This window comes from Heterodontus francisci, chromosome 10 (assembly GCF_036365525.1).
Source record: "Heterodontus francisci isolate sHetFra1 chromosome 10, sHetFra1.hap1, whole genome shotgun sequence".
Lineage (NCBI taxonomy): Eukaryota > Metazoa > Chordata > Chondrichthyes > Heterodontiformes > Heterodontidae > Heterodontus > Heterodontus francisci.
The window spans coordinates 123,342,557-123,369,952 of NC_090380.1; the positions used below are offsets into that span (position 1 = coordinate 123,342,557).

Genomic DNA, 27,396 nt, shown 5'->3' on the forward strand with positions numbered 1-27,396 from the left:
TAACTCTCAGTAAATATATCTTCCATTGAGAAAGAAAGACTCCATGAAAAGGACGTACCATCCATGACTAACTAAGGAAGTGAAGGATAGCATCAAACTGAAAGAAAAAATGTACCATAATGTGAAGATCAGTGGTAGGTCAGAAGATTAGACAGATTTTGGAAACCAGCAAAGAATGAAAAGTTTAAAGAGAAACTATTCTAGCTAGAATAGTAGGAGTTTGAACAAGTATTTAAAAAGGAAAAGAGTAACTAAAATGAGCGTTGATCCCTTACAGAGAGACTGGGGAATTAATAATGGGAAACAAGTAAATGGTGGCAGTGTTGAACAGGTATTTGTGTCTGTCTTCACTGTCAAAGACAAAAGATAATCCCGATGATACTTGAAAATCGAGATATAAAAGGGAGGGAGGAACTTAAAACAATCACAATCACTAGAAAAAAAGCTACTGGGAAAATGATTAGAACTAAAGGCTGACAAATACCCAGGACCTGATAGCCTGCATCACTAGGGTCTTAAAAGAAGTGGCTGCAGAGATAGTAGGTGCATTGGTTGTGATCTTCCAAAATTCCCTAGATTCTGGAAAGGCCCCAGCAGATTGGAAAATCACAAATATAACACCTCTATTCAAGAAAGGAGGAGACAGAAAGCAGGAAACTATAGGCCAGTTAGCCTAAGATCTCTCACACGGAAAATGCAGGAATCTATTATTAAGGAGGTTATAGCAGGACATTTAGAAAATTATAATATTATCAAGCAGAATCAACATGGTTTTCTGAAAGGGAAATCGTGTTTGACTAATTTATTAGAGTTCTTTGAGGAAGTAACAGGCAACGTGGATAAAGAAGAACCTGTAGCTGTAGTGTATTTGGATTTCCAAAAGGCATTCAATAAGGTGTCACATCAAAGGTTACTAAACAATAAGAGCTCATGGTATAGGGGATAACATATTAGCTTGGATACAGGATTGGTTAGCTAACAGGAAACAGAGAGTAGGGATAAATGGGTTATTCTTGGGTTGGCAAGATGTAACTAGTAGAGTGCCAGAGGGATCATTGCTGGGGCCTCAATATTTTACAATCTATATCAATGATTTGGATGAAGGGACCGAATGTATGGTGGCTAAATTTGCTGATGACACTGATAGGTAGGAGAGTAAGCTGTCAAGAGGACAAAGAGTCCAAAAAAGGATATAGATAGGTTAAGTGAGTGGGCACAAATTTGGCAGATGGAGTATAATGTGGGAAAAAGTAAACTTGTTCACTTTGGCAGGAAGAATAGTAAAGCTGTATATATATTTGAATGGAAAGAAACTGCAGATCTGGACAGTAGAGTTTTGGTTTCCTGATTTAAGAAGGGATAACAAAGAACAAAGAACAGTACAGCACAGGAACAGGCCATTCGGCCCTCCAAGCCTGCGCCGATCTTGATGCCTGCCTAAACTAAAACCTTCTGCACTTCCGGGGACCGTATCCCTCTATTCCCATCCTATTCATGTAATTGTCAAGATGCCTTTTAAATGTCACTATCGTACCTGCTTCCACCACCTCCCCCGGCAGCAGGTTCCAGGTACTCACCACCCTCTGTGTAAAGAACTTGCCTCGCACATCCCCTCAAAACTTTGCCTCTCTCACCTTAAACCTATGTCCCCTAGTAACTGACTCTTCCACCCTGGGAAAAAGCTTCTGACTATCCACTCTGTCCATGCCGCTCATAACTTTGTAAACCTCTATCATGTCACCCCTCCACCTCCGTCGTTCCAGTGAAAACAATCTGAGTTTATCCAACCTCTCCTCATAGCCAATGCCCTCCAGACCAGGCAACATCCTGGTAAACCTCTTCTATACCCTCTCCAAAGCCTCCACGTCCTTCTGGTAGTGTGGTGACCAGAATTGCACGCAATATTCTAAGTGTGGCCTAACTAAAGTTCTGTACAGCTGCAACATGACTTGCCAATTTTTATACTCTGTGCCCCGACCGATGAAGGCAAGCATGCCATATGCCTTCTTGACTACCTTATTCACCTGCGTTGCCACTTTCAGTGATCTGTGGACCTGTCCCCCCAGATCTCTCTGCCTGTCAATACTCCTAAGGGTTCTGCCATTTACTGTATCCGTCCCACCTGCATTAGACCTTCCAAAATGCATTACCTCACATTTGTCCGGATTAAACTCCATCTGCCATTTCTCCGCCCAAGTCTCCAACCGATCTATATCCTGCTGTATCCTCTGACAATCCTCACCATTATCCGCAACTCCACCAACCTTTGTGTCGTCCGCAAACTTACTAATCAGACCAGCTACATTTTCCTCCAAATCATTTATAGATACTACAAACAGCAAAGGTCCCAGCACTGATCCCTGTGGAACACCACTAGTCACATCCCTCCATTCAGAAAAGCACCCTTCCACTGCTACCCTCTGTCTTCTATGACTGAGCCAGTTCTGTATCCATCTTGCCAGCTCACCTCTGATCCCGTGTGACTTCACCTTTTGTACCAGTCTGCCATGAGAGACCTTGTCAGAGGCTTTACTGAAGTCCATATAGATAACATCCACTGCCCTTCCTTCATCAATCATCTTCGTCACTTCCTCAAAATACTCAATCAAGTTAGTGAGACACGACCTCCCCTTCACGAAACCATGCTGTCTCTCGCTAATAAGTTCGTTTGTTTCCAAATGGGAGTAAATCCTGTCTTGCATATCCTTGCATTGGAAGTAAATCAGAGAAAGTTCACTTGACTCATTCCTGGGATGAAGGGGTTATCTTATGAGGAAAGGTTGGACAGGTTGGGCCTATACTCAGTGGAGTTGAGAAGAATGAGAGGTGATCTTATTGAAACATATAACATCCTGAGGGGACTTGACAGGGTGGATGCTGAGAGGATGTTTCCTCTTGTGGGAGAGACTAGAACTAGGGGACACAGTTTAAAAATAAGGCGTCCCCCATTTTAAGATGGAGATGAGGAGAAATTATTTCTTCCAGAGGGTTGTGAGTCTGTGGAATTCTCTTCCCCAGAAAGCAGTGAAGTCAGGGTCATTGAATATTTTTAAGATTGAGTTAGATAGATTCTTGATGGACAAGGGAGTCAAAGGGTATAGAGTTGAGGTTGCAATCAGATCAGCCATGATCTTATCATATGGTGGAGCAGGTTTGAGAGGCCTAATGGCCTACTCCTGCTCCTAATATGTTATTATGTATGTATCAGGTAGATTGTGAATAGTATGGGGGCTATCACACAGCCTTGCTTGACCCCAGTCCAGATTTTGAAGGCGCTTGTTTCAGATCTTCCAATCAAGACAGTTGCAGTCATGTCGTCATGAGGCAGTTTCAGGATTCTGATGAGGTTTCTGGGACATTCAAATTATCGGAGCACAAGTCATAGAGGCTCGCATAGAGATAGGCACTGACATGTTGCACCACGAACATTTGACAAAATTATTGACTCAGCCATGGACATGGGGGCAATTAATCTGTATATAAAGCTAGCTAACAAAATAGTAAGCAATGCCAATGTGAATTACTTTTGTTGACAGAGCTAGCTACATCATGTCACGGGGTAGTAGATGGACCTTATTGGATGACCTCTGTGGATTCACACTGTGTCAAAAGTGCAAATTCATCCAATGAACCATAACACTCAAGGAGAGGATTGTTATTGTGGTTATTGAGGTGAGGCAGTAGAAAAATCAGCAATAGGAAGACAAGACAGTTTAACCTGTGGTCAACACTTGTGCAACTTCTCCACCTGCTTGTAATATGGATGTGAAGGCAGGGCAGCCAACAACAAGGCAGTGATCTCCAAATCAGAAGAATATTATAGGATGAAGCAGATAGTACTTCAGAAGAGGCATGTAAAATAGAAAAGCAGAGTGCGACAGGAAGGGACAGAGAGATTAATGGTAAGTAGCCAAGACTAGTTTATTCTTCTTGACAGGCTGTTAAACTAGGTCCTGGATTCTAAAAAACAGAAACAACAGAATCTTTCATGGACAAAATGTCATTTGCTCACCAAAGCTAGTGACAAAATTAGATAAACACTGTTATAAATAAGGAGTGCCCTTCAGTTTCTCCAATAAAGTGATTCTCTTAAATTCACTTATGTCTATATCTCAGTCTATCACTGTTGATTCTGATTCAGCTCTGACAAGATAATTAACAAAAAGCTTTTCTGCAAAATGTTCAGCAGTTGTTACTGCATGTATTATTCAATTATAAAATGTTTAGTCACTATCTGTAAGATTGTACTCCATACTAATCAATTTATGTCTAAGCCAAATCTCTTACCTGTTTGCAAAGATGTGCTTTTAATGTTAATATAATTATATGATACAGACAACTTTTAAATGACATTGGCCACTCTGATTATCTGCCCTCAAACTGGATAGTAAATGATGCACATTGCAGTTAATGATCTTTGGCATACTTGTAAAACTCCAATTCGTAGCAAAAAAATAGTTAATGACTGTTTCTACCATTGTCATTGAAACATCATAAATTTTTGCTATGTATTCCCCAACAGTTTTTAAACCTGAAAATTCAGCATGGATTTTGTGAAGGAATCATAGACAGTTCATCACACATTAAGGTTTATTAAAGCTATCTGTTACATTGGGCTGGATTTTAAGAGCTCGCCGCTGATCTCGGCGGCTTGGGCTGCATGCCACAGAGCCGCTGCAATCTTAAGTGCGGCGGTTCATTTGAATAGCCTGGGCGGCCTGCCCCCCGCCAAAATCACGTGGAGGGGGTGGGCTGACCTCCCTGGCAATGGTGCCACCTGCCTCTGCGCAGGTGCTGATGCCCTTTTAAAGAGCAGTCAACCCTGCTGGCTTATTTAAATATTTAAAGACATATTCAACAAAATTAAATAAATACAGTTCTTTTGCCCCTCTCCCACCCCCCATAACAATTAAATTAACTATTTGCCCTTTACCCCCAAAACACCTTTAACATATGACCTCCCCCCACCCCACCAAAACTGCACAAAGTTTAAAGTATAACGCTTCCCACCATCCCCTACACCCATGACATTTATTTGACCCTGTCTCCCCCCACACTGATAAACCTACTTCCCCCCCCCCCCCCACCACCCCTCCGCACCAGCGCACGCCTCATTTTCCCGGATGGAGATCCAAAGGCGCAGGACTGCCAGCCGCCGCGCTGAAGATCGCGGTGGGCCCTCAAGATCTGAGGTGAGTATATGTAAATGCATTCATTTTATTAATTTGACTATGATATTTGTGGCCCTGTCGCTGAGAGGCGGGGGGCCTCCAACGTGCCTTGCCGATGCTGGCAGGATCAGGCCGGGCCCTGCCAGCGCCAATTTCCATGGTGAGCCTCATCCAGAGCCATCTTCAGGCCCCTCCTGCCATGGCTCTCGATGTCGAGGGCTGTTTAAAATCCAGCCATTGTATTTACTAACTATTGTATATGGGTCAGCAGCATCCTGTTTTCACCAATACCACTCAGTCCCAGTAAACTGTACTCTTGTATTCATGATGAACTTACAGTTTTGACCTCTGGAGATATCTCAGATTTTCTTGCTGTTTTTCCCTCAATATAAATTCTGGAACAATGTGATTCCAAATGGATAGCAGCAGAAATGTGACATTTATAGAGAAATAAAAGTCCAGTAACTTTTAAATGTCACTGAGCTTGTGTCCCAAGTGAAAGCAATGAATGCCAGAGTGTAGAAATCAAGACATGGCCTAAGTGACTTTTGCCATTTTTAAATTAGTTTGCATAACACAAGCCTTTAAACTTGTGTTTTAAAATAATATAGCTGCTATATTATTTTAAAACACAAGGTTTAAGGTTTGGAGCAGGCGTGCCCAGCCTTTTTTGCATGTGGAGGGGGGGGGGGGTGTGTGTAAATTACAATTTTTGTCTTACATAGGGGTCCGGTGAGACAACTTCATAAAGATTAAAAATTTATCTTACTATTAATCAAAACAATAACAAATATGCATTTTTGTGAAGAATCTTTAAATCAAAAGACTAATTTAGTGACTTACATTCTCGTTACTATGTTGGACACTGATTTCGTGAGATACCTGACATTTTTTTTGCTTGCTCACGTAATCAATGTCTACCTGTACACTTGTGTAGAGGGAGTATTCTGGATCGATGTCCATCTCATAGAGTCATAGAGTTATACAGCACAGAAACAGGCCCTTCGGCCCATCGTGTCTGTGCCGGCCATCCAGCACCCAACTATTCTAATCCCATATTCCTGCACTTGGCCCGTAGCCTTGTATGCTGTGGCATTTCAAGTACTGATCTAAATACTTCTTAAATGTTGTGAGGGTTCCTGCCACCACCACCTCTTCAGGCAGTGTGTTCGAGATTCCAACCACCCTCTGGGTGAAAAAATATTTCCTCAAATCCCCCCTAGACCCCCTGCCTCTTACCCTAAATCTATGCTTCCTGGTTCTTGACCCCTCCGCTAAGGGAAAAAGCTTCTTCCTATCTAACCTATCAATGCCCCTCATAATCTTGTACACCTCAATCATGTCCCCCCTCAGCCTTCTTTGCTCCAAGGAAAACAACACTAGCCTTTTCAGTCTCTCTTCATAGCTGAAATGTTCCAGCCCAGGAAACATCCTGGTGAATCTCCTCTGCAATCACATCCTTCCTATAGTGTGGTGCCCAGAACTGTACACAGTACTCCAGCTGTGGCCTAACTAGTGTTTTATACAGCTCCGTCATAACCTCCCTGCTCTTATATTCTATGCCTCGGCTAATAAAGGCAAGTATCCCATATGCCTTCCTAACCACCTTATCTACCTGTGCTGCAGCCTTCAGTGATCTATGGACAGGTACACCAAGGCCCCTCTGACCTTCCGTACTTCCTAGGGTCCTACCATCCATTGTATATTCTCTTGCCTTGTTAGTCCTCCCAAAATGCATCAACTCACACTTTTCAGATTAAATTCCATTTGCCACTGCTCTGCCCATCTTACCAGCACATCTATATCGTCCTGTAATCTAAGGATTTCCTCCTCACTATTTATGACACCACCAATTTTCGTGTCATCTGCGAACTTACTGATCATACCTCCAATATTCACATCTAAATCATTAATGTACACTACAAACAGCAAGGGTCCCAGCACCGATCCCTGTGGTACACCACTGGTCACAGGCTTCCACTCACAAAAACAGCCCTCACCCATTCCCCTCTGCCTCCTACCACTAAGCCATTTTTGGATCCATTTTGCCAAATTACCCTGGATCCCATGGGCTCTTACCTTTTTAACCAATCTCCCATGCGGGACCTTATCAAAAGCCTTACTGAAGTCCATGTAGACTACATCAACTGCTTTACCCTCATCTACACATCTAGTCAGCTCCTCAAAAAATTCAGTCAAGTTAGTTAGACACGATCTCCCCCTGACAAAGCCATGCTGACTATCCTTGATTAATCCCTGCCTCTCCAAGTGGAGATTAATCCTGTCCCTCAGAATTTTTTCCAATATTTTCCCAACCACTGATGTTAGACTCACCAGCCTGTGATTACCTGGTTTATCCCTTCTCCCCTTCTTGGATAATGGTACCACATTCACTGTCCTCCAGTCCTCTGGTACCTCTCTTGTGGCCAGAGAGGATTTGAAAATTTGTGTCAGAGCCCCTGCTATCTCCTCCCTTGCCTCACACAACAGCCTGGGATACATCTCATCAGGGCCTGGGAATTTATACACTTCTTAGCCCGCTAAAACTGCTAATCTTCTTCTTCTTTGGCCTCCTTGTCTCGAGAGCAAATGGGTAAGCGCATGGAGGTGGTCAGTGGTTTGTGAAACAGCACCTGGAGTGTTTATAAAGGCCAATTCGAGAGTGACAGACTCTTCCACAGGTGCTGCAGATAAAATTGGTTGTCGGGGCTGTTACACAGTTGGCTCTCCCCTTGCGCTTCTGTCTTTTTTCCTGCCAACTGCGAAGTCTCTTCGACTCGCCACGCTTTAGCCCCGCCTTTATGGTTTGAGGACTTCTGTATTGGAGATACGGTCCTGCCACCTGATGCCAAGGATTCTCCGGAGGCAGCGAAGATGGAATGAATTGAGACGTCGCTCTTGGCTGACGTACGTTGTCCAGGCCTCGCTGCCGTAGAGCAAGGTAATGAGGACACAGGCTTGATACACTTGGACTTTTGTGTTGTGTCAGTGCGCCATTTTCCCACACTCTCTTGGCCAGTCTGGACATAGCAGAGGAAGCCTTTCCCATGCGCTTGTTTAATTCTGCATTGAGAGACAGGTTACTGGTGATAGCTGAGCCTAGGTAGGTGAACTCTTGAACCACTTCCAGAGTGTGGTCGCCGATATTGATGGATGGAGCATTTCTGACGTCCTGCCCCATGATGTTCGTTTTCTTGAGGCTGATGGTTAGGCCAAATTCATTGCAGGTAGCCGCAATCCTGTCAATGAGTCTCTGCAGACACTCTTCAATGTGAGATGTTAATGCAGCATCGTCAGCAAAGAGGAGTTCTCTAATGAGGACTTTCCGTACTTTGGTCTTCGCTTTTAGACGGGCAAGGTTGAACAATCTGCCATCTGATCTTGTGTGGAGGAAAATTCCTTCTTCTGAAGACTTGAACGCATGTGAGAGCTGCTAATACCTCCTCCCTTTCAATGCTAATTTGTTCAATTATATCACAATCCCCCTCCCTGATCTCTACACCGACATCGTCCTTCTCCATAGTGAACACAGATGAAAAGTAATCATTTAAAACCTCACCTATGTCCTCCGGCTCCACACACAGATTGCCACTTTGGTTCCTAATGGCCTGACTCTTTCCCTGGTTATCATCTTACCCTTAATATACTGAGAAAATGCCTTAGGATTTTCCTTTATCTTGCCCCCACAGTGTTTTTTCATGTCCCTTCTTCGGTCTGTCAGGAGTGATCTTGATTGCTCTCTCTCCCTCCTCTGTCTGTCTGTCTCTGTCTCCCCCTCCTCTCTCTGTCTGTCTGTCTCTCTCCCTCCTCTGTCTGTCTGTCTCTGTCTCCCCCTCCTCTCTCTGTCTGTCTGTCTGTCTCTCTCTCCCTCCTCTCTCTGTCTGTCTGTCTCTCTCTCTCCTCTGTCTGTCTGTCTCTCACTCCCCTCCCTCTCTCTGTCTGTCTCTCTCTCTCCCTCCTCTCTCTGTCTGTCCCCCTCCCTCTCTCTGTCTGTCTGTCTCCCTCCCTCTCTCTGTCTGTCTCTCTCTCCGTCTGTCTGTCTGTCTCTCTCGCTCCTCTCTCTGTCTGTCTGTCTCTCTCTCCCCTTCCCTCTCTGTGTTGCCCTCCGTGTTGTTCCCTCCTCCGTATCTCCCCCCTGTTTGAGCTGCTCACTCCCCTCTCTGTGTTGCTTCTCCCCGTGTCATCCCCCCCAGCTCTGTGTCTCGACAGCCACCCCCACACCACCTCCCCCCCCCAGTCCCCACTCTGACACTTCATTGCAGTACTAAGGGAGTGTTGCACTGTTGGAAGTGCTATCTTTGGGATGAGGTGTTAAACTGAGACCCTATCTGCTTGCTTGGGTGGATGTATTGTGAAAGATCCCATGACAGTTCTCCCCGGTGGCCTGGCCAATATTTATCCGTGAATCAACATCACAAAAACAGATTATCTGCTCATTGTCACATTGCTGTTTGTGAGAGTTTGCTGTGTGCATACTGGCTGGCACATTTCATAAATTACAACAGTGATGACACTTCAAAAAGTACTTAATTGGCTGTAAAGTGCACTGCTGCAGTGCATCTTGTAGATGGTACACACTGCTGTCACTGTGTGCGGTGATGGAGGGAGTGAATGTTTGTGGATGGGTTGCTGATCAAGTGGGCTGCTTTGTCCTGGATGGTGTCGAGTTGATGGAGCTGCACCCATTCAGGCAAGTGGAGAGAATTCCATCACACTCCTGACTCACCAAAGCTCCTTCGACAACACCTTCCAAAACCATGAGCTCTTCCACCTAGAAGGAAAAGGGCAGCAAATACATGGGAACACCACCATCTGCAAGTTCCCCTCCAAGCCACACACCATCCTGACTCGGAACTATATCACTGTTCCTTCACTGTCGCTGGGTCAAAATCCTGGAACTCCCTTCCTAACAGCACTGTGGGTGTACCTACCCCAAATGGACTGCAGCGGTTCAAGAAGGCAGCTCACCACCACCTTCTCAAGAAGAATTAAGGATGGGCAATAAATGCTGGCCTTGCCAATGACTCCCACATCCCATGAACAAATTAATAAAAGAGCTCCATTGTGCACAGGCCTGATGACTGTATGCAGGTGAGGAAGTACACTATCCTCAGGGCCTGGCCTGTGGAGAGGTGAGACACTGTTGAGATACATGGCAGAACACAGTACTTACATTGTTATTGAGGAAATTGCCCTGGTATCGGTGGTTCAGGTGAATGAGCTCTCCGGCTTCAACCTGCTTTCCATGAGTCCAGGTTCCCACATACTTGGAGCCTGAGAGGGCGTACACATAGCTTCCCTGACCATGCCTGGGGAAGTCAATAATTAATATACTGAGGTAGAATCAACACACCCTGAGACAAGAGAGAATTACAAGACAGATAACAGTTCCCCCAGAACAGCCTTACTGGGGAAGAATAGGGGATCTTGCCAGGGCCGGTCACAACTGGTTTACTTACCCATAGGACCATTAAGAATTTAATCAATTATTGATTTGATTTTTATTTTATAAACACTACAAAGCAGCTGTCCTATTGGTTCAGAGAGATTATCCAGTGAGTAGCTGCCCCATTAGGAGCAGGAAGATTCCAGACTCACTCCCCAGACTGTGCTGAATAGTTTGTGTTGTCAGTGTCCCCGGAGTTGGGAGTGGGAGAACTAGAGTGGGTTCCTGCAGTCCAGCAGGTGACAGTGGGATTGCAGCCACTGTGATGGCTCTCATGTTGCCAACTCGTAGCCTGGTATCACATCTTTACAATCGGCACTTGACTGAAATTCCCGAGGGCAGCTAGTTCTTGTGAAAACAATGACCCAGCAGGGAGCGATGGCTTTAACCAGAGGCTGAAGAGATGATGAAGTGACCCAAATGACCTCACACATCCCATTAACCTGCTACCTTTTCTCCTCAGGAAGCCAGACAGTCAGGGTTTTGTTTGATAATGAAACTGCAAGTCATTAAACGTTCAATTTGCCATATTCCCAAATGTCATTGATCTTATTGTGCCAGATGGTAAACTGCCCCAATCCAGCGAGAAGGCAGACCCGCTCCGTGCAGCTGTGCATTACAGTGGGATAACATGTGGAGAGCTGTTGGGAATTCTGACTGGTGAAGTTATCCTGCCCTTCCCATCCCTCAATGATTTCTGCCCAGAAATGGGTGAACTGAAGAGGATTCGCCCCCACATTAAAACACCCTAAGTGACTGGAGTGAGACAGTTGCATTTCCCAATATGACTTGGGCTGTACCTTTGGTGAGCGAGCCATTCTCCGCTGTACGTATCACCATTTGGATAAACATAAGATCCTTCTCCATGTCGCTGATCATGTGCCCAGCTTCCTGTAACAGAGATGGAATGGAGTGTGACCAAACAAGATGGCATTGCCAGAAAATAAAGATTGCGCCAGTGACTGACTGACCCTTCGATACTGCGGCCCTGTCACTGTGTGACTGACCCCTCGATAGTGCGGCCCTGTCACTGTGTGACTGACTGACCCTTCGATAGTGCGGCCCTGTCACTGTGTGATTGACTGACCCATCAATACTGTGGCCCTGTCACTGTGTGACTGACCCCTCGATAGTGCGGCCCTGTCACTGCGTGACTGACTGACCCTTCGATAGTGCAGCCCTGTCACTGTGTGACTGACTGACCCCTCGATACTGCGGACCTGTCACTGTGTGACTGACTGACCCTTCGATAGTGCGGCCCTGTCACTGTGTGACTGACCCCTCGATAGTGCGGCCCTGTCACTGTGTGACTGACTGACCCTTCGATAGTGCGGCCCTGTCACTGTGTGACTGACTGACCCCTCGATACTGCGGCCCTGTCACTGTGTGACTGCCTGACCCATCAATACTGTGGCCCTGTCACTGTGTGACAGAATGACCCCTCAATAGTGCGGCCCTGTCACTGTGTGACTGACGCCTCGATAGTACGGCCCTGTCACTGTGTGACAGACTGACCCCTCGATAGTGCGGCCCTGTCACTGTGTGAGTGACTGACCTCTCAATAGTGCGGCCCAGTCACTATGTGACTGACCCCCCGATAGTACGGCCCTGTCACTGTGTGACAAACTGACCCCTCGATAGTGCGGCCCTGTCACTGTGTGACTGACCCTGACCCCTCGATAGTGCGGCCCTGTCACTGTGTGACTGACTGACCCTTCGATAGTGCGGCCCTGTCACTGTGTGACTGACCACTCGATAGTGCGGCCCTGTCACTGTGTGACTGACTGACCCATCGATAGTGTGGCCCTGTCACTGTGTGAGAGAATGACCCCTCAATAGTGCGGCCCTGTCACTGTGTGACTGACGCCTCGATAGTACGGCCCTGTCACTGTGTGACAGACTGACCCCTCGATAGTGCGGCCCTGTCACTGTGTGAGTGACTGACCTCTCAATAGTGCGGCCCAGTCACTATGTGACTGACCCCCCGATAGTACGGCCCTGTCACTGTGTGACAGACTGACCCCTCGATAGTGCAGCCCTGTCACTGTGTGACTGACCCCTCGATACTGTGGCCCTGTCACTGTGTGACTGACTGACCCCTCAATAGTGCGGCCCTGTCACTGTGTTACTGACTGACCCCTCGATAGTGTGGCTCTGTCACTGTGTGACTGACTGACCCCTCGATAGTGCAGTCCTGTCACTGTGTGACTGACTGACCCCTCGATAGTGTGGCCCTGTCACTGTGTGACTGACTGACCACTCGATAGTGCGGCCCTGTCACTGTGTCACTGACCTCTCGATAGTGCAGTCCTGTCACTGTGTTACTGACTGACCCCTCGATAGTGTGGCTCTGTCACTGTGTGACTGACTGACCCCTCGATAGTGCAGCCCTGTCACTGTGTCACTGACCTCTCGATAGTGCAGCCCTGTCACTGTGTCACTGACCCCTCGATAGTGCAGCCCTGTCACTGTGTGATTGACCCCTCGATAGTGCGGCCCTGTCACTGTGTTACTGACTGACCCCTCGATAGTGTGGCCCTGTCACTGTGTGACTGACTGCCCCCTCGATAGTGCAGTCCTGTCACTGTGTGACTGACTGACCCCGCAACAGTGCGGCCCTGTCACTGTGTGACTGACTGACCCCTCGATAGTGCAGCCCTGTCACTGTGTGACTGACCCCTCGATACTGTGGCCCTGTCACTGTGTGACTGACTGACCCCTCAATAGTGCGGCCCTGTCACTGTGTGACTGACCCCTCGAAGGTGCGGCCCTGTCACTATGTGACAGACCGACCCCTCGATAGTGCGGCCCTGTCACTGTGTGAGTGGCTGACCCCTCAATAGTGCGGCCCTGTCACTGCGTGACTGACCCCCCGATAGTACGGCCCTGTCACTGTGTGACTGACGAAACCCTCGATAGCGCGGCCCTGTCACTGTGTGACTGACCACTCGATAGTGCGGCCCTGTCACTGCGTGACTGACCCCTCGATAGTACGGCCCTGTCACTGTGTGACTGACTGACCCCTCAATAGTGTGGCTCTGTCACTGTGTGACTGACTGAACCCTCGATAGTGCAGCCCTGTCACTGTGTTACTGACCACTCGATAGTGCGGTCCTGTCACTGTGTGACTGACCACTCGATAGTGCGGCCCTGTCACTGCGTGACTGACCCCTCGATAGTACGGCCCTGTCACTGTGTGACTGACTGACCCCTCAATAGTGTGGCCCTGTCACTGTGTGACTGACCTTTCGATAGTGCAGCCCTGTCACTGTGTGCCTGACTCCTCGATACTGTGGCCCTGTCACTGTGTGACTGACCACTCGATAGTGCGGCCCTGTCACTGTGTGACTGACCCCTCGATAGTGCGGCCCTGTCACTGTGTGACTGACTGACCCCTCGATAGTGCGGCCCTGTCACCGTGTCACTGACCCCTCGACAGTGCGGCCCTGTCACTGTGTGACTGACCCCTCGATAGCAAGGCCCTGTCACTGTGTGACTGAATGACCCCTCGATAGTGCGGCCCTGTCACTGTGTCACTGACTGACCCCTCGATAGTGCAGCCCTGTCACTGTGTGACTGACTGACCCCTCGATAGTGCAGCCCTGTCACTGTGTGACTGACGGAACCCTCGATAGTGCAGCCCTGTCACTGTGTGACTGACTGACCCCTCGATAGTGCAGCCCTGTCACTGTGTGACTGACAGACCCCTCGGTACTGTGGCCCTGTCACTGTGTGACTGACTGACCCCTCAATAGTGCGGCCCTGTCACTGTGTGACTGACCCCTCGAAGGTGCGGCCCTGTCACTATGTGACAGACCGACCCCTCGATAGTGCGGCCCTGTCACTGTGTGAGTGGCTGACCCCTCAATAGTGCGGCCCTGTCACTGTGTGACTGACAAAACCCTCGATAGCGCGGCCCTGTCACTGTGTGACTGACCACTCGATAGTGCGGCCCTGTCACTGCGTGACTGACCCCTCGATAGTACGGCCCTGTCACTGTGTGACTGACTGACCCCTCAATAGTGTGGCCCTGTCACTGTGTGACTGACTGAACCCTCGATAGTGCAGCCCTGTCACTGTGTTACTGACCACTCGATAATGCGGTCCTGTCACTGTGTGACTGACCACTCGATAGTGCGGCTCTGTCACTGTGTGGCTGACTGACCCATCGATAGTGCGGCCCTGTCAATGTGTGACTGACCCCTCGATAGTGTGGCCCTGTCACTGTGTGACTGACTTACACCACGATAATGCGGCCCTGTCACTGTGTGACTGACCCCTCGACAGTGCGGCCCTGTCACTGTGTGACTGACTGACCCCTCGATAGTGCGGCCCTGTCACTGTGTTACTGACTGAACCCTCGACAGTGCGGCCCTGTCACTGTGTGACTGACCCCTCGATAGTGCGGCCCTGTCACTGTGTGACTGACTGACCCCTCAATAGTGCGGACCTGCCACTGTGTGACTGACCCCTCGATAGAGCGGCCCTGTCACTGTGTGACTGACTGACCTCTCGATAGTGCGGCCCTGTCACTGTGTGACTGACTTACCCCTCGATAGTGCGGCCCTGTCACTGTGTGACTGACTGACCGCTCTATAGTGCAGTCCTGTCACTGTGTGACTGACTGACCCCTCGATAGTGCGGCCCTGTCACTGTGTGTCTGGCTCCTCGATAGTGCAGCCCTGTCACTGTGTGACTGACCCCTCGATAGTGCAGCCCTGTCACTGAGTTACTGACTGACCCCTCGATAGTGTGGCCCTGTCACTGTGTGACTGACTGACCCCTCAATAGTGCAGCCCTGTCACTGTGTGACTGACCACTCGATAGTGCAGCCCTGTCACTGTGTCACTGACCCCTCGATAGTGCAGCCCTGTCACTGTGTGATTGACCCCTCGATAGTGCGGCCCTGTCACTGTGTTACTGACTGACCCCTCGATAGTGTGGCCCTGTCACTGTGTGACTGACTGCCCCCTCGATAGTGCAGTCCTGTCACTGTGTGACTGACTGACCCCGCAACAGTGCGGCCCTGTCACTGTGTGACTGACTGACCCCTCGATAGTGCAGTCCTGTCACTGTGTGACTGACTGACCCCTCGATAGTGTGGCCCTGTCACTGTGTGACTGACTGACCACTCGATAGTGCGGCCCTGTCACTGTGTCACTGACCTCTCGATAGTGCAGTCCTGTCACTGTGTTACTGACTGACCCCTCGATAGTGTGGCTCTGTCACTGTGTGACTGACTGACCCCTCGATAGTGCAGCCCTGTCACTGTGTCACTGACCTCTCGATAGTGCAGTCCTGTCACTGTGTGACTGACTGACCCCTCGATAGTGCAGTCCTCTCACTGTGTGACTGACTGACCCCGCAACAATGCGGCCCTGTCACTGTGTGACTGACTGACCCCGCAACAGTGCGGCCCTGTCACTGTGTGACTGACCCCTCGATAGTGCGGCCCTGTCACTGTGTGACTGACTGACCCTTCGATAGTGCGGCCCTGTCACTGTGTGACTGACTGACCCATCAATACTGTGGCCCTGTCACTGTGTGACTGACCCCTCGATAGTGCGGCCCTGTCACTGTGTGACTGACTGACCCTTCGATAGTGCAGCCCTGTCACTGTGTGACTGACTGACCCCTCGATACTGCGGACCTGTCACTGTGTGACTGACTGACCCTTCGATAGTGCGGCCCTGTCACTGTGTGACTGACCCCTCGATAGTGCGGCCCTGTCACTGTGTGACTGACTGACCCTTCGATAGTGCGGCCCTGTCACTGTGTGACTGACTGACCCCTCGATACTGCGGCCCTGTCACTGTGTGACTGACTGACCCATCAATACTGTGGCCCTGTCACTGTGTGACAGAATGACCCCTCAATAGTGCGGCCCTGTCACTGTGTGACTGACGCCTCGATAGTACGGCCCTGTCACTGTGTGACAGACTGACCCCTCGATAGTGCGGCCCTGTCACTGTGTGAGTGACTGACCTCTCAATAGTGCGGCCCAGTCACTATGTGACTGACCCCCCGATAGTACGGCCCTGTCACTGTGTGACAGACTGACCCCTCGATAGTGCGGCCCTGTCACTGTGTGACTGACCCTGACCCCTCGATAGTGCGGCCCTGTCACTGTGTGACTGACTGACCCTTCGATAGTGCGGCCCTGTCACTGTGTGACTGACTGACCCCTCGATACTGCGGCCCTGTCACTGTGTGAATGACTGACCCATCAATACTGTGGCCCTGTCACTGTGTGAGAGAATGACCCCTCAATAGTGCGGCCCTGTCACTGTGTGACTGACGCCTCGATAGTACGGCCCTGTCACTGTGTGACAGACTGACCCCTCGATAGTGCGGCCCTGTCACTGTGTGAGTGACTGACCTCTCAATAGTGCGGCCCAGTCACTATGTGACTGACCCCCCGAAAGTACGGCCCTGTCACTGTGTGACAGACTGACCCCTCGATAGTGCGGCCCTGTCACTGTGTGACTGACCACTCGATAGTGCGGCCCTGTCACTGTGTGACTGACTGACCCATCGATAGTGTGGCCCTGTCACTGTGTGAGAGAATGACCCCTCAATAGTGCGGCCCTGTCACTGTGTGACTGACGCCTCGATAGTACGGCCCTGTCACTGTGTGACAGACTGAGCCCTCGATAGTGCGGCCCTGTCACTGTGTGAGTGACTGACCTCTCAATAGTGCGGCCCAGTCACTATGTGACTGACCCCCCGATAGTACGGCCCTGTCACTGTGTGACAGAGTGACCCCTCGATAGTGCAGCCCTGTCACTGTGTGACTGACCCCTCGATACTGTGGCCCTGTCACTGTGTGACTGACTGACCCCTCAATAGTGCGGCCCTGTCACTGTGTGACTGACTGACCCCTCGATAGTGCAGCCCTGTCACTGTGTGACTGACCCCTCGATACTGTGGCCCTGTCACTGTGTGACTGACTGACCCCTCAATAGTGCGGCCCTGTCACTGTGTGACTGACCCCTCGAAGGTGCGGCCCTGTCACTATGTGACAGACCGACCCCTCGATAGTGCGGCCCTGTCACTGTGTGAGTGGCTGACCCCTCAATAGTGCGGCCCTGTCACTGCGTGACTGACCCCCCGATAGTACGGCCCTGTCACTGTGTGACTGACGAAACCCTCGATAGCGCGGCCCTGTCACTGTGTGACTGACCACTCGATAGTGCGGCCCTGTCACTGCGTGACTGACCCCTCGATAGTACGGCCCTGTCACTGTGTGACTGACTGACCCCTCAATAGTGTGGCCCTGTCACTGTGTGACTGACTGAACCCTCGATAGTGCAGCCCTGTCACTGTGTTACTGACCACTCGATAGTGCGGTCCTGTCACTGTGTGAATGACCACTCGATAGTGCGGCCCTGTCACTGCGTGACTGACCCCTCGATAGTACGGCCCTGTCACTGTGTGACTGACTGACCCCTCAATAGTGTGGCCCTGTCACTGTGTGACTGACCTTTCGATAGTGCAGCCCTGTCACTGTGTGCCTGACTCCTCGATACTGTGGCCCTGTCACTGTGTGACTGACCACTCGATAGTGCGGCCCTGTCACTGTGTGACTGACCCCTCGATAGTGCGGCCCTGTCACTGTGTGACTGACTGACCCCTCGATAGTGCGGCCCTGTCACCGTGTCACTGACCCCTCGACAGTGCGGCCCTGTCACTGTGTGACTGACCCCTCGATAGCAAGGCCCTGTCACTGTGTGACTGAATGACCCCTCGATAGTGCGGCCCTGTCACTGTGTGACTGACTGACCCCTCGATAGTGCAGCCCTGTCACTGTGTGACTGACTGACCCCTCGATAGTGCAGCCCTGTCACTGTGCGACTGACGGAACCCTCGATAGTGCAGCCCTGTCACTGTGTGACTGACTGACCCCTCGATAGTGCAGCCCTGTCACTGTGTGACTGACTGACCCCTCGGTACTGTGGCCCTGTCACTGTGTGACTGACTGACCCCTCAATAGTGCGGCCCTGTCACTGTGTGACTGACTGCCCCCTCAATAGTGCGGCCCTGTAACTGTTTGACTGACTGCCCCCTCAATAGAGCGGCACTGTCACTGTGTGACTGACCCCTCGATAGTGCGGCCCTGTCACTGTGGGACTGACTGACCCCGCGATAGTGCGGCCCTGTTACCGTGTGACTGACTGACTGACCCCTCGATAGTGCGGCCCTGTCACTGTGTTACTGACTGACCCCTCGATAGTGTGGCCCTGCCACTGTGTGATTGACGGAACCCTCGATAGTGCAGTCCTGTCACTGTGTGACTGACTGACCCCGCAACAGTGCGGCCCTGTCACTGTGTGACTGACGGAACCCTCGATAGTGCGGCCCTGTCACTGTGTGACTGACCTTTCGATAGTGCAGCCCTGTCACTGTGTGACTGACGGAACCCTCGATAGTGCGGCCCTGTCACTGTGTGACTGACCCCTCGATAGTGCGACCCTGTCACTGTGTGCCTGACTCCTCGATACTGTGGCCCTGTCACTGTGTGACTGACTCCTCGATAGTGCGGCCCTGTCACTGTGTGACTGACTGACCCCTCGATAGTGCGGCCCTGTCACTGTGTGACTGACCCCTCGATAGCACGGCCCTGTCACTGTGTGACTGAATGACCCCTCGATAGTGCGGCCCTGTCACTGTGTGACTGACTGACCCCTCGATAGTGCAGCCCTGTCACTGTGTGACTGACTGACCCCTCGATAGTGCAGCCCTGTCACTGTGTGACTGACTGACTGACCACTTGATAGTGCGGCCCTGTCACTGTGTGACTGACTGACCCCTCGATAGTGCAGCCCTGTCACTGTGTGACTGACTGACTGACCACTCGATAGTGCGGCCCTGTCACTGTGTGACTGACTGACCTCTCGATAGTGCGGCCCTGTCACTGTGTGACTGACTGCCCCCTCAATAGTGCGGCCCTGTCACTGTTTGACTGACTGCCCCCTCAATAGAGCGGCACTGTCACTGTGTGACTGACCCCTCGATAGTGCGGCCCTGTCACTGTGGGACTGACTGACCCCTCGATAGTGCGGCCCTGTCACTGTGTTACTGACTGACCCCTCGATAGTGTGGCCCTGTCACTGTGTGACTGACGGAACCCTCGATAGTGCGGCCCTGTCACTGTGTGACTGACCTTTCGATAGTGCGGCCCTGTCACTGTGTGACTGACCCCTCGATAGTGCGGCCCTGTCACTGTGTGCCTGACTCCTCGATAGTGCGGCCCTGTCACTGTGTGACTGACTGACCCCTCGATAGTGCAGCCCTGTCACTGTGTGACTGACCCCTCGATTGTGCGGCCCTGTCACTGTGTGACTGACCCCTCGATAGTGCGGCCCTGTCACTGTGTGACTGACTGACCCCTCGATAGTGCGGCCCTGTCACTGTGTCACTGACCCCTCGACAGTGCGGCCCTGTCACTGTGTGACTGACTGACCCCTCGATAGTGCAGCCCTGTCACTGTGTGACTGACTGACCCTCGATATTGCGGCCCTGTCACTGTGTCACTGACTGACCCCTCGATAGTGCAGCCCTGTCACTGTGTGACTGACTGACCCTCAATAGTGCGGCCCTGTCACTGTGTGACTGACTGCCCCCTCGATAGTGCGGCCCTGTCACTGTGTGACTGACTGCCCCCTCGATAGTGCGGCCCTGTCACTGTGTGACTGACTGCCCCCTCGATAGTGCGGCCCTGTCACTGTGTGACTGACGGAACCCTCGATAGTGCGGCCCTGTCACTGTGTGACTGACCCCTCGATAGTGCGGCCCTGTCACTGTGTGCCTGACTCCTCGATAGTGCGGCCCTGTCACTGTGTGATTGACTGCCCCCTCAATAGTGCAGCCCTGTCACTGTGTGACTGACTGCCCCCTCGATAGTGCGGCCCTGTCACTGTGTTACTGACTGAACCCTCGACAGTGCGGCCCTGTCACTGTGTGACTGACCCCTCGATAGTGCGGCCCTGTCACTGTGTGACTGACGGAACCCTCGATAGTGCGGCCCTGTCACTGTGTGACTGACCCCTCGATAGTGCGGCCCTGTCACTGTGTGCCTGACTCCTCGATAGTGCGGCCCTGTCACTGTGTGATTGACTGCCCCCTCAATAGTGCAGCCCTGTCACTGTGTGACTGACGGAACCCTCGATAGTGCGGCCCTGTCACTGTGTGACTGACCCCTCGATAGTGCGGCCCTGTCACTGTGTGCCTGACTCCTCGATACTGCGGCCCTGTCACTGTGTGACTGACTCCTCGATAGTGCGGCCCTGTCACTGTGTGATTGACTGCCCCCTCAATAGTGCAGCCCTGTCACTGTGTGACTGACTGACCCCTCGATAGTGCGGCCCTGTCACTGTGTCACTGACCCATCGATAGTGCGGCCCTGTCACTGTGTGACTCACTGCCCCCTCAATAGTTCGGCCCTGTCACTGTGGGACTGACTGACCCCTCGATAGTGCGGCCCTGTCACTGTGTGACTGAGTGACCCCTCGATAGTGCGGCCGTGTCACTGTGTCACTGATCCCTCGATAGTGCGGCCCTGTCACTGTGTGACTCACTGCCCCCTCAATAGTGCGGCCCTGTCACTGTGGGACTGACTGACCCCTCGATAGTGCGGCCCTGTCACTGTGGGACTGACTGCCCCCTCGATAGTGCGGCCCTGTCACTGTGGGACTGACTGACCCCTCGATAGTGCGGCCCTGTCACTGTGGGACTGACTGCCCCCTCAATAGTGCGGCCCTGTCACTGTGTGACTGACTGCCCCCTTGATAGTGCGGCCCTGTCACTGTGTGACTGACTGCCCCCTCGATAGTGCGGCCCTGTCACTGTGTGACTGACTGCCCCCTCGATAGTACGGCCCTGTCACTGTGTGACTGACTGCCCCCTCGATAGTGCGGCCCTGTCACTGTGGGACTGACTGCCCCCTCGATAGTGCGGCACTGTCACTGTGTGACTGACTCCTCGATAGTGCGGCTCTGTCACTGTGGGACTGACTGCCCCGTCGATAGTGCGGCACTGTCACTGTGTGACTGACCCCTTGATAGTGCGGCCCTGTCACTGTGTCACTGACCCCTCGACAGTGCGGCCCTGTCACTGTGTGACTGACCCCTCGAAAGTGCGGCCCTGTGACTGTGTGACTGACTGCCCCCTCGATAGTGCGGCCCTGTCACTGTGTGACTGACGGAACCCTCGATAGTGCGGCCCTGTCACTGTGTCACTGACTGACCCCTCGATAGTGCGGCCCTGTCACTGTGTCACTGACCCCTCGATAGTGCGGCCCTGTCACTGTGTGACTGACTGACCCCTCGATAGTGCGGCCCTGTCACTGTGTCACTGACCCCTCGATAGCCCGGCCCTGTTGTGGAACCTGAGATGAGCCACTCTCGGACAAGGGGTGTGAGTTTGCCTGGTTAGTATATTTCTCACACTAACTGTTCCTTAGGAATGTGTCATTTCTGGGTGATGAGATAAGAAGAGTGATGTTGAAGCATAATGTCTCTTTCTGTTATTGCGCTGTACCAGCTGCAAGGCCAATGGTGAGATAGATATGTAAACGAAGGATTGAAATTTACTGTATCTTATTCGTTTGGAGCAAAAACTGAATTGTAATATTATTGGTGCTTTCGAATGCAAATTAAGGATTGAACTATTGTTGCAAGGTTACTGGTTGCAGAATAGTATAATTGCCATTGTTTTACTGAAATTCTTCAGAACATCGCACTGAGTCTCAATGTGAGCTCTACTGTGTTTGTTCTCCTTCTGCACAACTTAATAAAAGTTGGTTGCGAGTACTCCCCGTGCCAAGTCTGATTATTTGACTACAGTTTCTTCGACACTGTCACTATATGACTGACTGACCCCTCGATAGTGTGGCCTGGTCACTGTGTCCCTGACTGACCCCTCGATAGTGCGGCCCTGTCACTGTGTCCCTGACTGACCCCTCGATAGTGCGGCCCTGTCACTGTGTGACTGACCCCTCGATCGTGCGGCCCTGTCACTGTCTGACAGACCCCTCGATAGTGCAGCCCTGTCAACGTGTGACTGACCACTCGATAGTGTGGCCCTGTCACTGTGTCCCTGACTGACCCCTCGATAGTGCGGCCCTGTCACTGTGTGACAGACCCCTCGATAGTGTGGCCCTGTCACTGTGTCCCTGACTGACCCCTCGATAGTGCGGCCCTGTCACTGTGTGACAGACCCCTCGATAGTGCGGCCCTGTCAATGTGTTACTGACCCCTCGATAGTGCGGCCCTGTCACTGTGTGACTGACTGCCCCCTCGATAGTGCGGCACTGTCACTGTGTGACTGACTCCTCGATAGTGCGGCCCTGTCACTGTGTGACTGACTGCCCCGTCGATAGTGCGGCACTGTCACTGTGTGACTGACCCCTTGATAGTGCGGCCCTGTCACTGTGTCACTGACCCCTCGACAGTGCGGCCCTGTCACTGTGTGACTGACCCCTCGAAAGTGCGGCCCTGTGACTGTGTGACTGACTGACCCCTCGATAGTGCGGCCCTGTCACTGTGTGACTGACGGAACCCTCGATAGTGCGGCCCTGTCACTGTGTCACTGACTGACCCCTCGATAGTGCGGCCCTGTCACTGTGTCACTGACCCCTCGATAGTGCGGCCCTGTCACTGTGTGACTGACTGACCCCTCGATAGTGCGGCCCTGTCACTGTGTCACTGACCCCTCGATAGTGCGGCCCTGTCACTGTGTGACTGACTGACCCCTCGATAGTGCGGCCCTGTCACTGTGTGACTGACTGACCCCTCGATAGTGCGGCCCTGTCACTGTGTCACTGACCCCTCGATAGTGCGGCCCTGTCACTGTGTGACTGACTGACCCCTCGATAGTGCGGCCCTGTCACTGTGTCACTGACCCCTCGATAGCCCGGCCCTGTTGTGGAACCTGAGATGAGCCACTCTCGGACAAGGGGTGTGAGTTTGCCTGGTTAGTATATTTCTCACACTAACTGTTCCTTAGGAATGTGTCATTTCTGGGTGATGAGATAAGAAGAGTGATGTTGAAGCATAATGTCTCTTTCTGTTATTGCGCTGTACCAGCTGCAAGGCCAATGGTGAGATAGATATGTAAACGAAGGATTGAAATTTACTGTATCTTATTCGTTTAGAGCAAAAACTGAATTGTAATATTATTGGTGCTTTCGAATGCAAATTAAGGATTGAACTATTGTTGCAAGGTTACTGGTTGCAGAATAGTATAATTGCCATTGTTTTACTGAAATTCTTCAGAACATCGCACTGAGTCTCAATGTGAGCTCTACTGTGTTTGTTCTCCTTCTGCACAACTTAATAAAAGTTGGTTGCGAGTACTCCCCGTGCCAAGTCTGATTATTTGACTACAGTTTCTTCGACACTGTCACTATATGACTGACTGACCCCTCGATAGTGTGGCCTGGTCACTGTGTCCCTGACTGACCCCTCGATAGTGCGGCCCTGTCACTGTGTCCCTGACTGACCCCTCGATAGTGCAGCCCTGTCATTGTGTCCCTGACTGACCCCTCGATAGTGCGGCCCTGTCACTGTGTGACTGACCCCTCGATCGTGCGGCCCTGTCACTGTCTGACAGACCCCTCGATAGTGCAGCCCTGTCAACGTGTGACTGACCACTCGATAGTGTGGCCCTGTCACTGTGTCCCTGACTGACCCCTCGATAGTGCGGCCCTGTCACTGTGTGACAGACCCCTCGATAGTGCGGCCCTGTCAATGTGTTACTGACCCCTCGATAGTGTGGCCCGGTCACTGTGTGACTGACTGAACCCCTCGATAGTGCAGCCCTGTCACTGTGTCACTGACTGAACCCCTCGATAGTGCGGCCCTGTCAATGTGTGACAGACCCCTCGATAGTGCGGCCCTGTCAATGTGTTACTGACCCCTCGATAGTGTGGCCCTGTCACTGTGTGACTGACTGACCCTCGATATTGCGGCCCTGTCACTGTGTCACTGACTGACCCCTCGATAGTGCAGCCCTGTCACTGTGTGACTGACTGACCCTCAATAGTGCGGCCCTGTCACTGTGTGACTGACTGCCCCCTCGATAGTGCGGCCCTGTCACTGTGTGACTGACTGCCCCCTCGATAGTGCGGCCCTGTCACTGTGTGACTGACTGCCCCCTCGATAGTGCGGCCCTGTCACTGTGTGACTGACGGAACCCTCGATAGTGCGGCCCTGTCACTGTGTGACTGACCCCTCGATAGTGCGGCCCTGTCACTGTGTGCCTGACTCCTCGATAGTGCGGCCCTGTCACTGTGTGATTGACTGCCCCCTCAATAGTGCAGCCCTGTCACTGTGTGACTGACTGCCCCCTCGATAGTGCGGCCCTGTCACTGTGTTACTGACTGAACCCTCGACAGTGCGGCCCTGTCACTGTGTGACTGACCCCTCGATAGTGCGGCCCTGTCACTGTGTGACTGACGGAACCCTCGATAGTGCGGCCCTGTCACTGTGTGACTGACCCCTCGATAGTGCGGCCCTGTCACTGTGTGCCTGACTCCTCGATAGTGCGGCCCTGTCACTGTGTGATTGACTGCCCCCTCAATAGTGCAGCCCTGTCACTGTGTGACTGACGGAACCCTCGATAGTGCGGCCCTGTCACTGTGTGACTGACCCCTCGATAGTGCGGCCCTGTCACTGTGTGCCTGACTCCTCGATACTGCGGCCCTGTCACTGTGTGACTGACTCCTCGATAGTGCGGCCCTGTCACTGTGTGATTGACTGCCCCCTCAATAGTGCAGCCCTGTCACTGTGTGACTGACTGACCCCTCGATAGTGCGGCCCTGTCACTGTGTCACTGACCCATCGATAGTGCGGCCCTGTCACTGTGTGACTCACTGCCCCCTCAATAGTTCGGCCCTGTCACTGTGGGACTGACTGACCCCTCGATAGTGCGGCCCTGTCACTGTGTGACTGAGTGACCCCTCGATAGTGCGGCCGTGTCACTGTGTCACTGATCCCTCGATAGTGCGGCCCTGTCACTGTGTGACTCACTGCCCCCTCAATAGTGCGGCCCTGTCACTGTGGGACTGACTGACCCCTCGATAGTGCGGCCCTGTCACTGTGGGACTGACTGCCCCCTCGATAGTGCGGCCCTGTCACTGTGGGACTGACTGACCCCTCGATAGTGCGGCCCTGTCACTGTGGGACTGACTGCCCCCTCAATAGTGCGGCCCTGTCACTGTGTGACTGACTGCCCCCTTGATAGTGCGGCCCTGTCACTGTGTGACTGACTGCCCCCTCGATAGTGCGGCCCTGTCACTGTGTGACTGACTGCCCCCTCGATAGTACGGCCCTGTCACTGTGTGACTGACTGCCCCCTCGATAGTGCGGCCCTGTCACTGTGGGACTGACTGCCCCCTCGATAGTGCGGCACTGTCACTGTGTGACTGACTCCTCGATAGTGCGGCTCTGTCACTGTGGGACTGACTGCCCCGTCGATAGTGCGGCACTGTCACTGTGTGACTGACCCCTTGATAGTGCGGCCCTGTCACTGTGTCACTGACCCCTCGACAGTGCGGCCCTGTCACTGTGTGACTGACCCCTCGAAAGTGCGGCCCTGTGACTGTGTGACTGACTGCCCCCTCGATAGTGCGGCCCTGTCACTGTGTGACTGACGGAACCCTCGATAGTGCGGCCCTGTCACTGTGTCACTGACTGACCCCTCGATAGTGCGGCCCTGTCACTGTGTCACTGACCCCTCGATAGTGCGGCCCTGTCACTGTGTGACTGACTGACCCCTCGATAGTGCGGCCCTGTCACTGTGTCACTGACCCCTCGATAGCCCGGCCCTGTTGTGGAACCTGAGATGAGCCACTCTCGGACAAGGGGTGTGAGTTTGCCTGGTTAGTATATTTCTCACACTAACTGTTCCTTAGGAATGTGTCATTTCTGGGTGATGAGATAAGAAGAGTGATGTTGAAGCATAATGTCTCTTTCTGTTATTGCGCTGTACCAGCTGCAAGGCCAATGGTGAGATAGATATGTAAACGAAGGATTGAAATTTACTGTATCTTATTCGTTTAGAGCAAAAACTGAATTGTAATATTATTGGTGCTTTCGAATGCAAATTAAGGATTGAACTATTGTTGCAAGGTTACTGGTTGCAGAATAGTATAATTGCCATTGTTTTACTGAAATTCTTCAGAACATCGCACTGAGTCTCAATGTGAGCTCTACTGTGTTTGTTCTCCTTCTGCACAACTTAATAAAAGTTGGTTGCGAGTACTCCCCGTGCCAAGTCTGATTATTTGACTACAGTTTCTTCGACACTGTCACTATATGACTGACTGACCCCTCGATAGTGTGGCCTGGTCACTGTGTCCCTGACTGACCCCTCGATAGTGCGGCCCTGTCACTGTGTCCCTGACTGACCCCTCGATAGTGCAGCCCTGTCATTGTGTCCCTGACTGACCCCTCGATAGTGCGGCCCTGTCACTGTGTGACTGACCCCTCGATCGTGCGGCCCTGTCACTGTCTGACAGACCCCTCGATAGTGCAGCCCTGTCAACGTGTGACTGACCACTCGATAGTGTGGCCCTGTCACTGTGTCCCTGACTGACCCCTCGATAGTGCGGCCCTGTCACTGTGTGACAGACCCCTCGATAGTGCGGCCCTGTCAATGTGTTACTGACCCCTCGATAGTGTGGCCCGGTCACTGTGTGACTGACTGAACCCCTCGATAGTGCAGCCCTGTCACTGTGTCACTGACTGAACCCCTCGATAGTGCGGCCCTGTCAATGTG

At 51.8% G+C, this 27,396-nt stretch overlaps 1 protein-coding gene across 1 annotated transcript in view; it reads right to left on the minus strand.

Moving 5' to 3' along the window:
* Window positions 1-27,396, minus strand: part of rsph1 (radial spoke head component 1) — a 187,527-nt gene that overhangs the window by 121,030 nt on the left and 39,101 nt on the right. Inside the window, exons 4-5 of the mRNA XM_068040078.1 lie at window positions 11,418-11,508; window positions 10,345-10,480 (exon numbers count right to left, since the gene is read on the minus strand). Coding sequence (XP_067896179.1) covers window positions 10,345-10,480; window positions 11,418-11,508 — 227 coding nt within the window. The remainder of the gene's footprint in view (window positions 1-10,344; window positions 10,481-11,417; window positions 11,509-27,396) is intronic.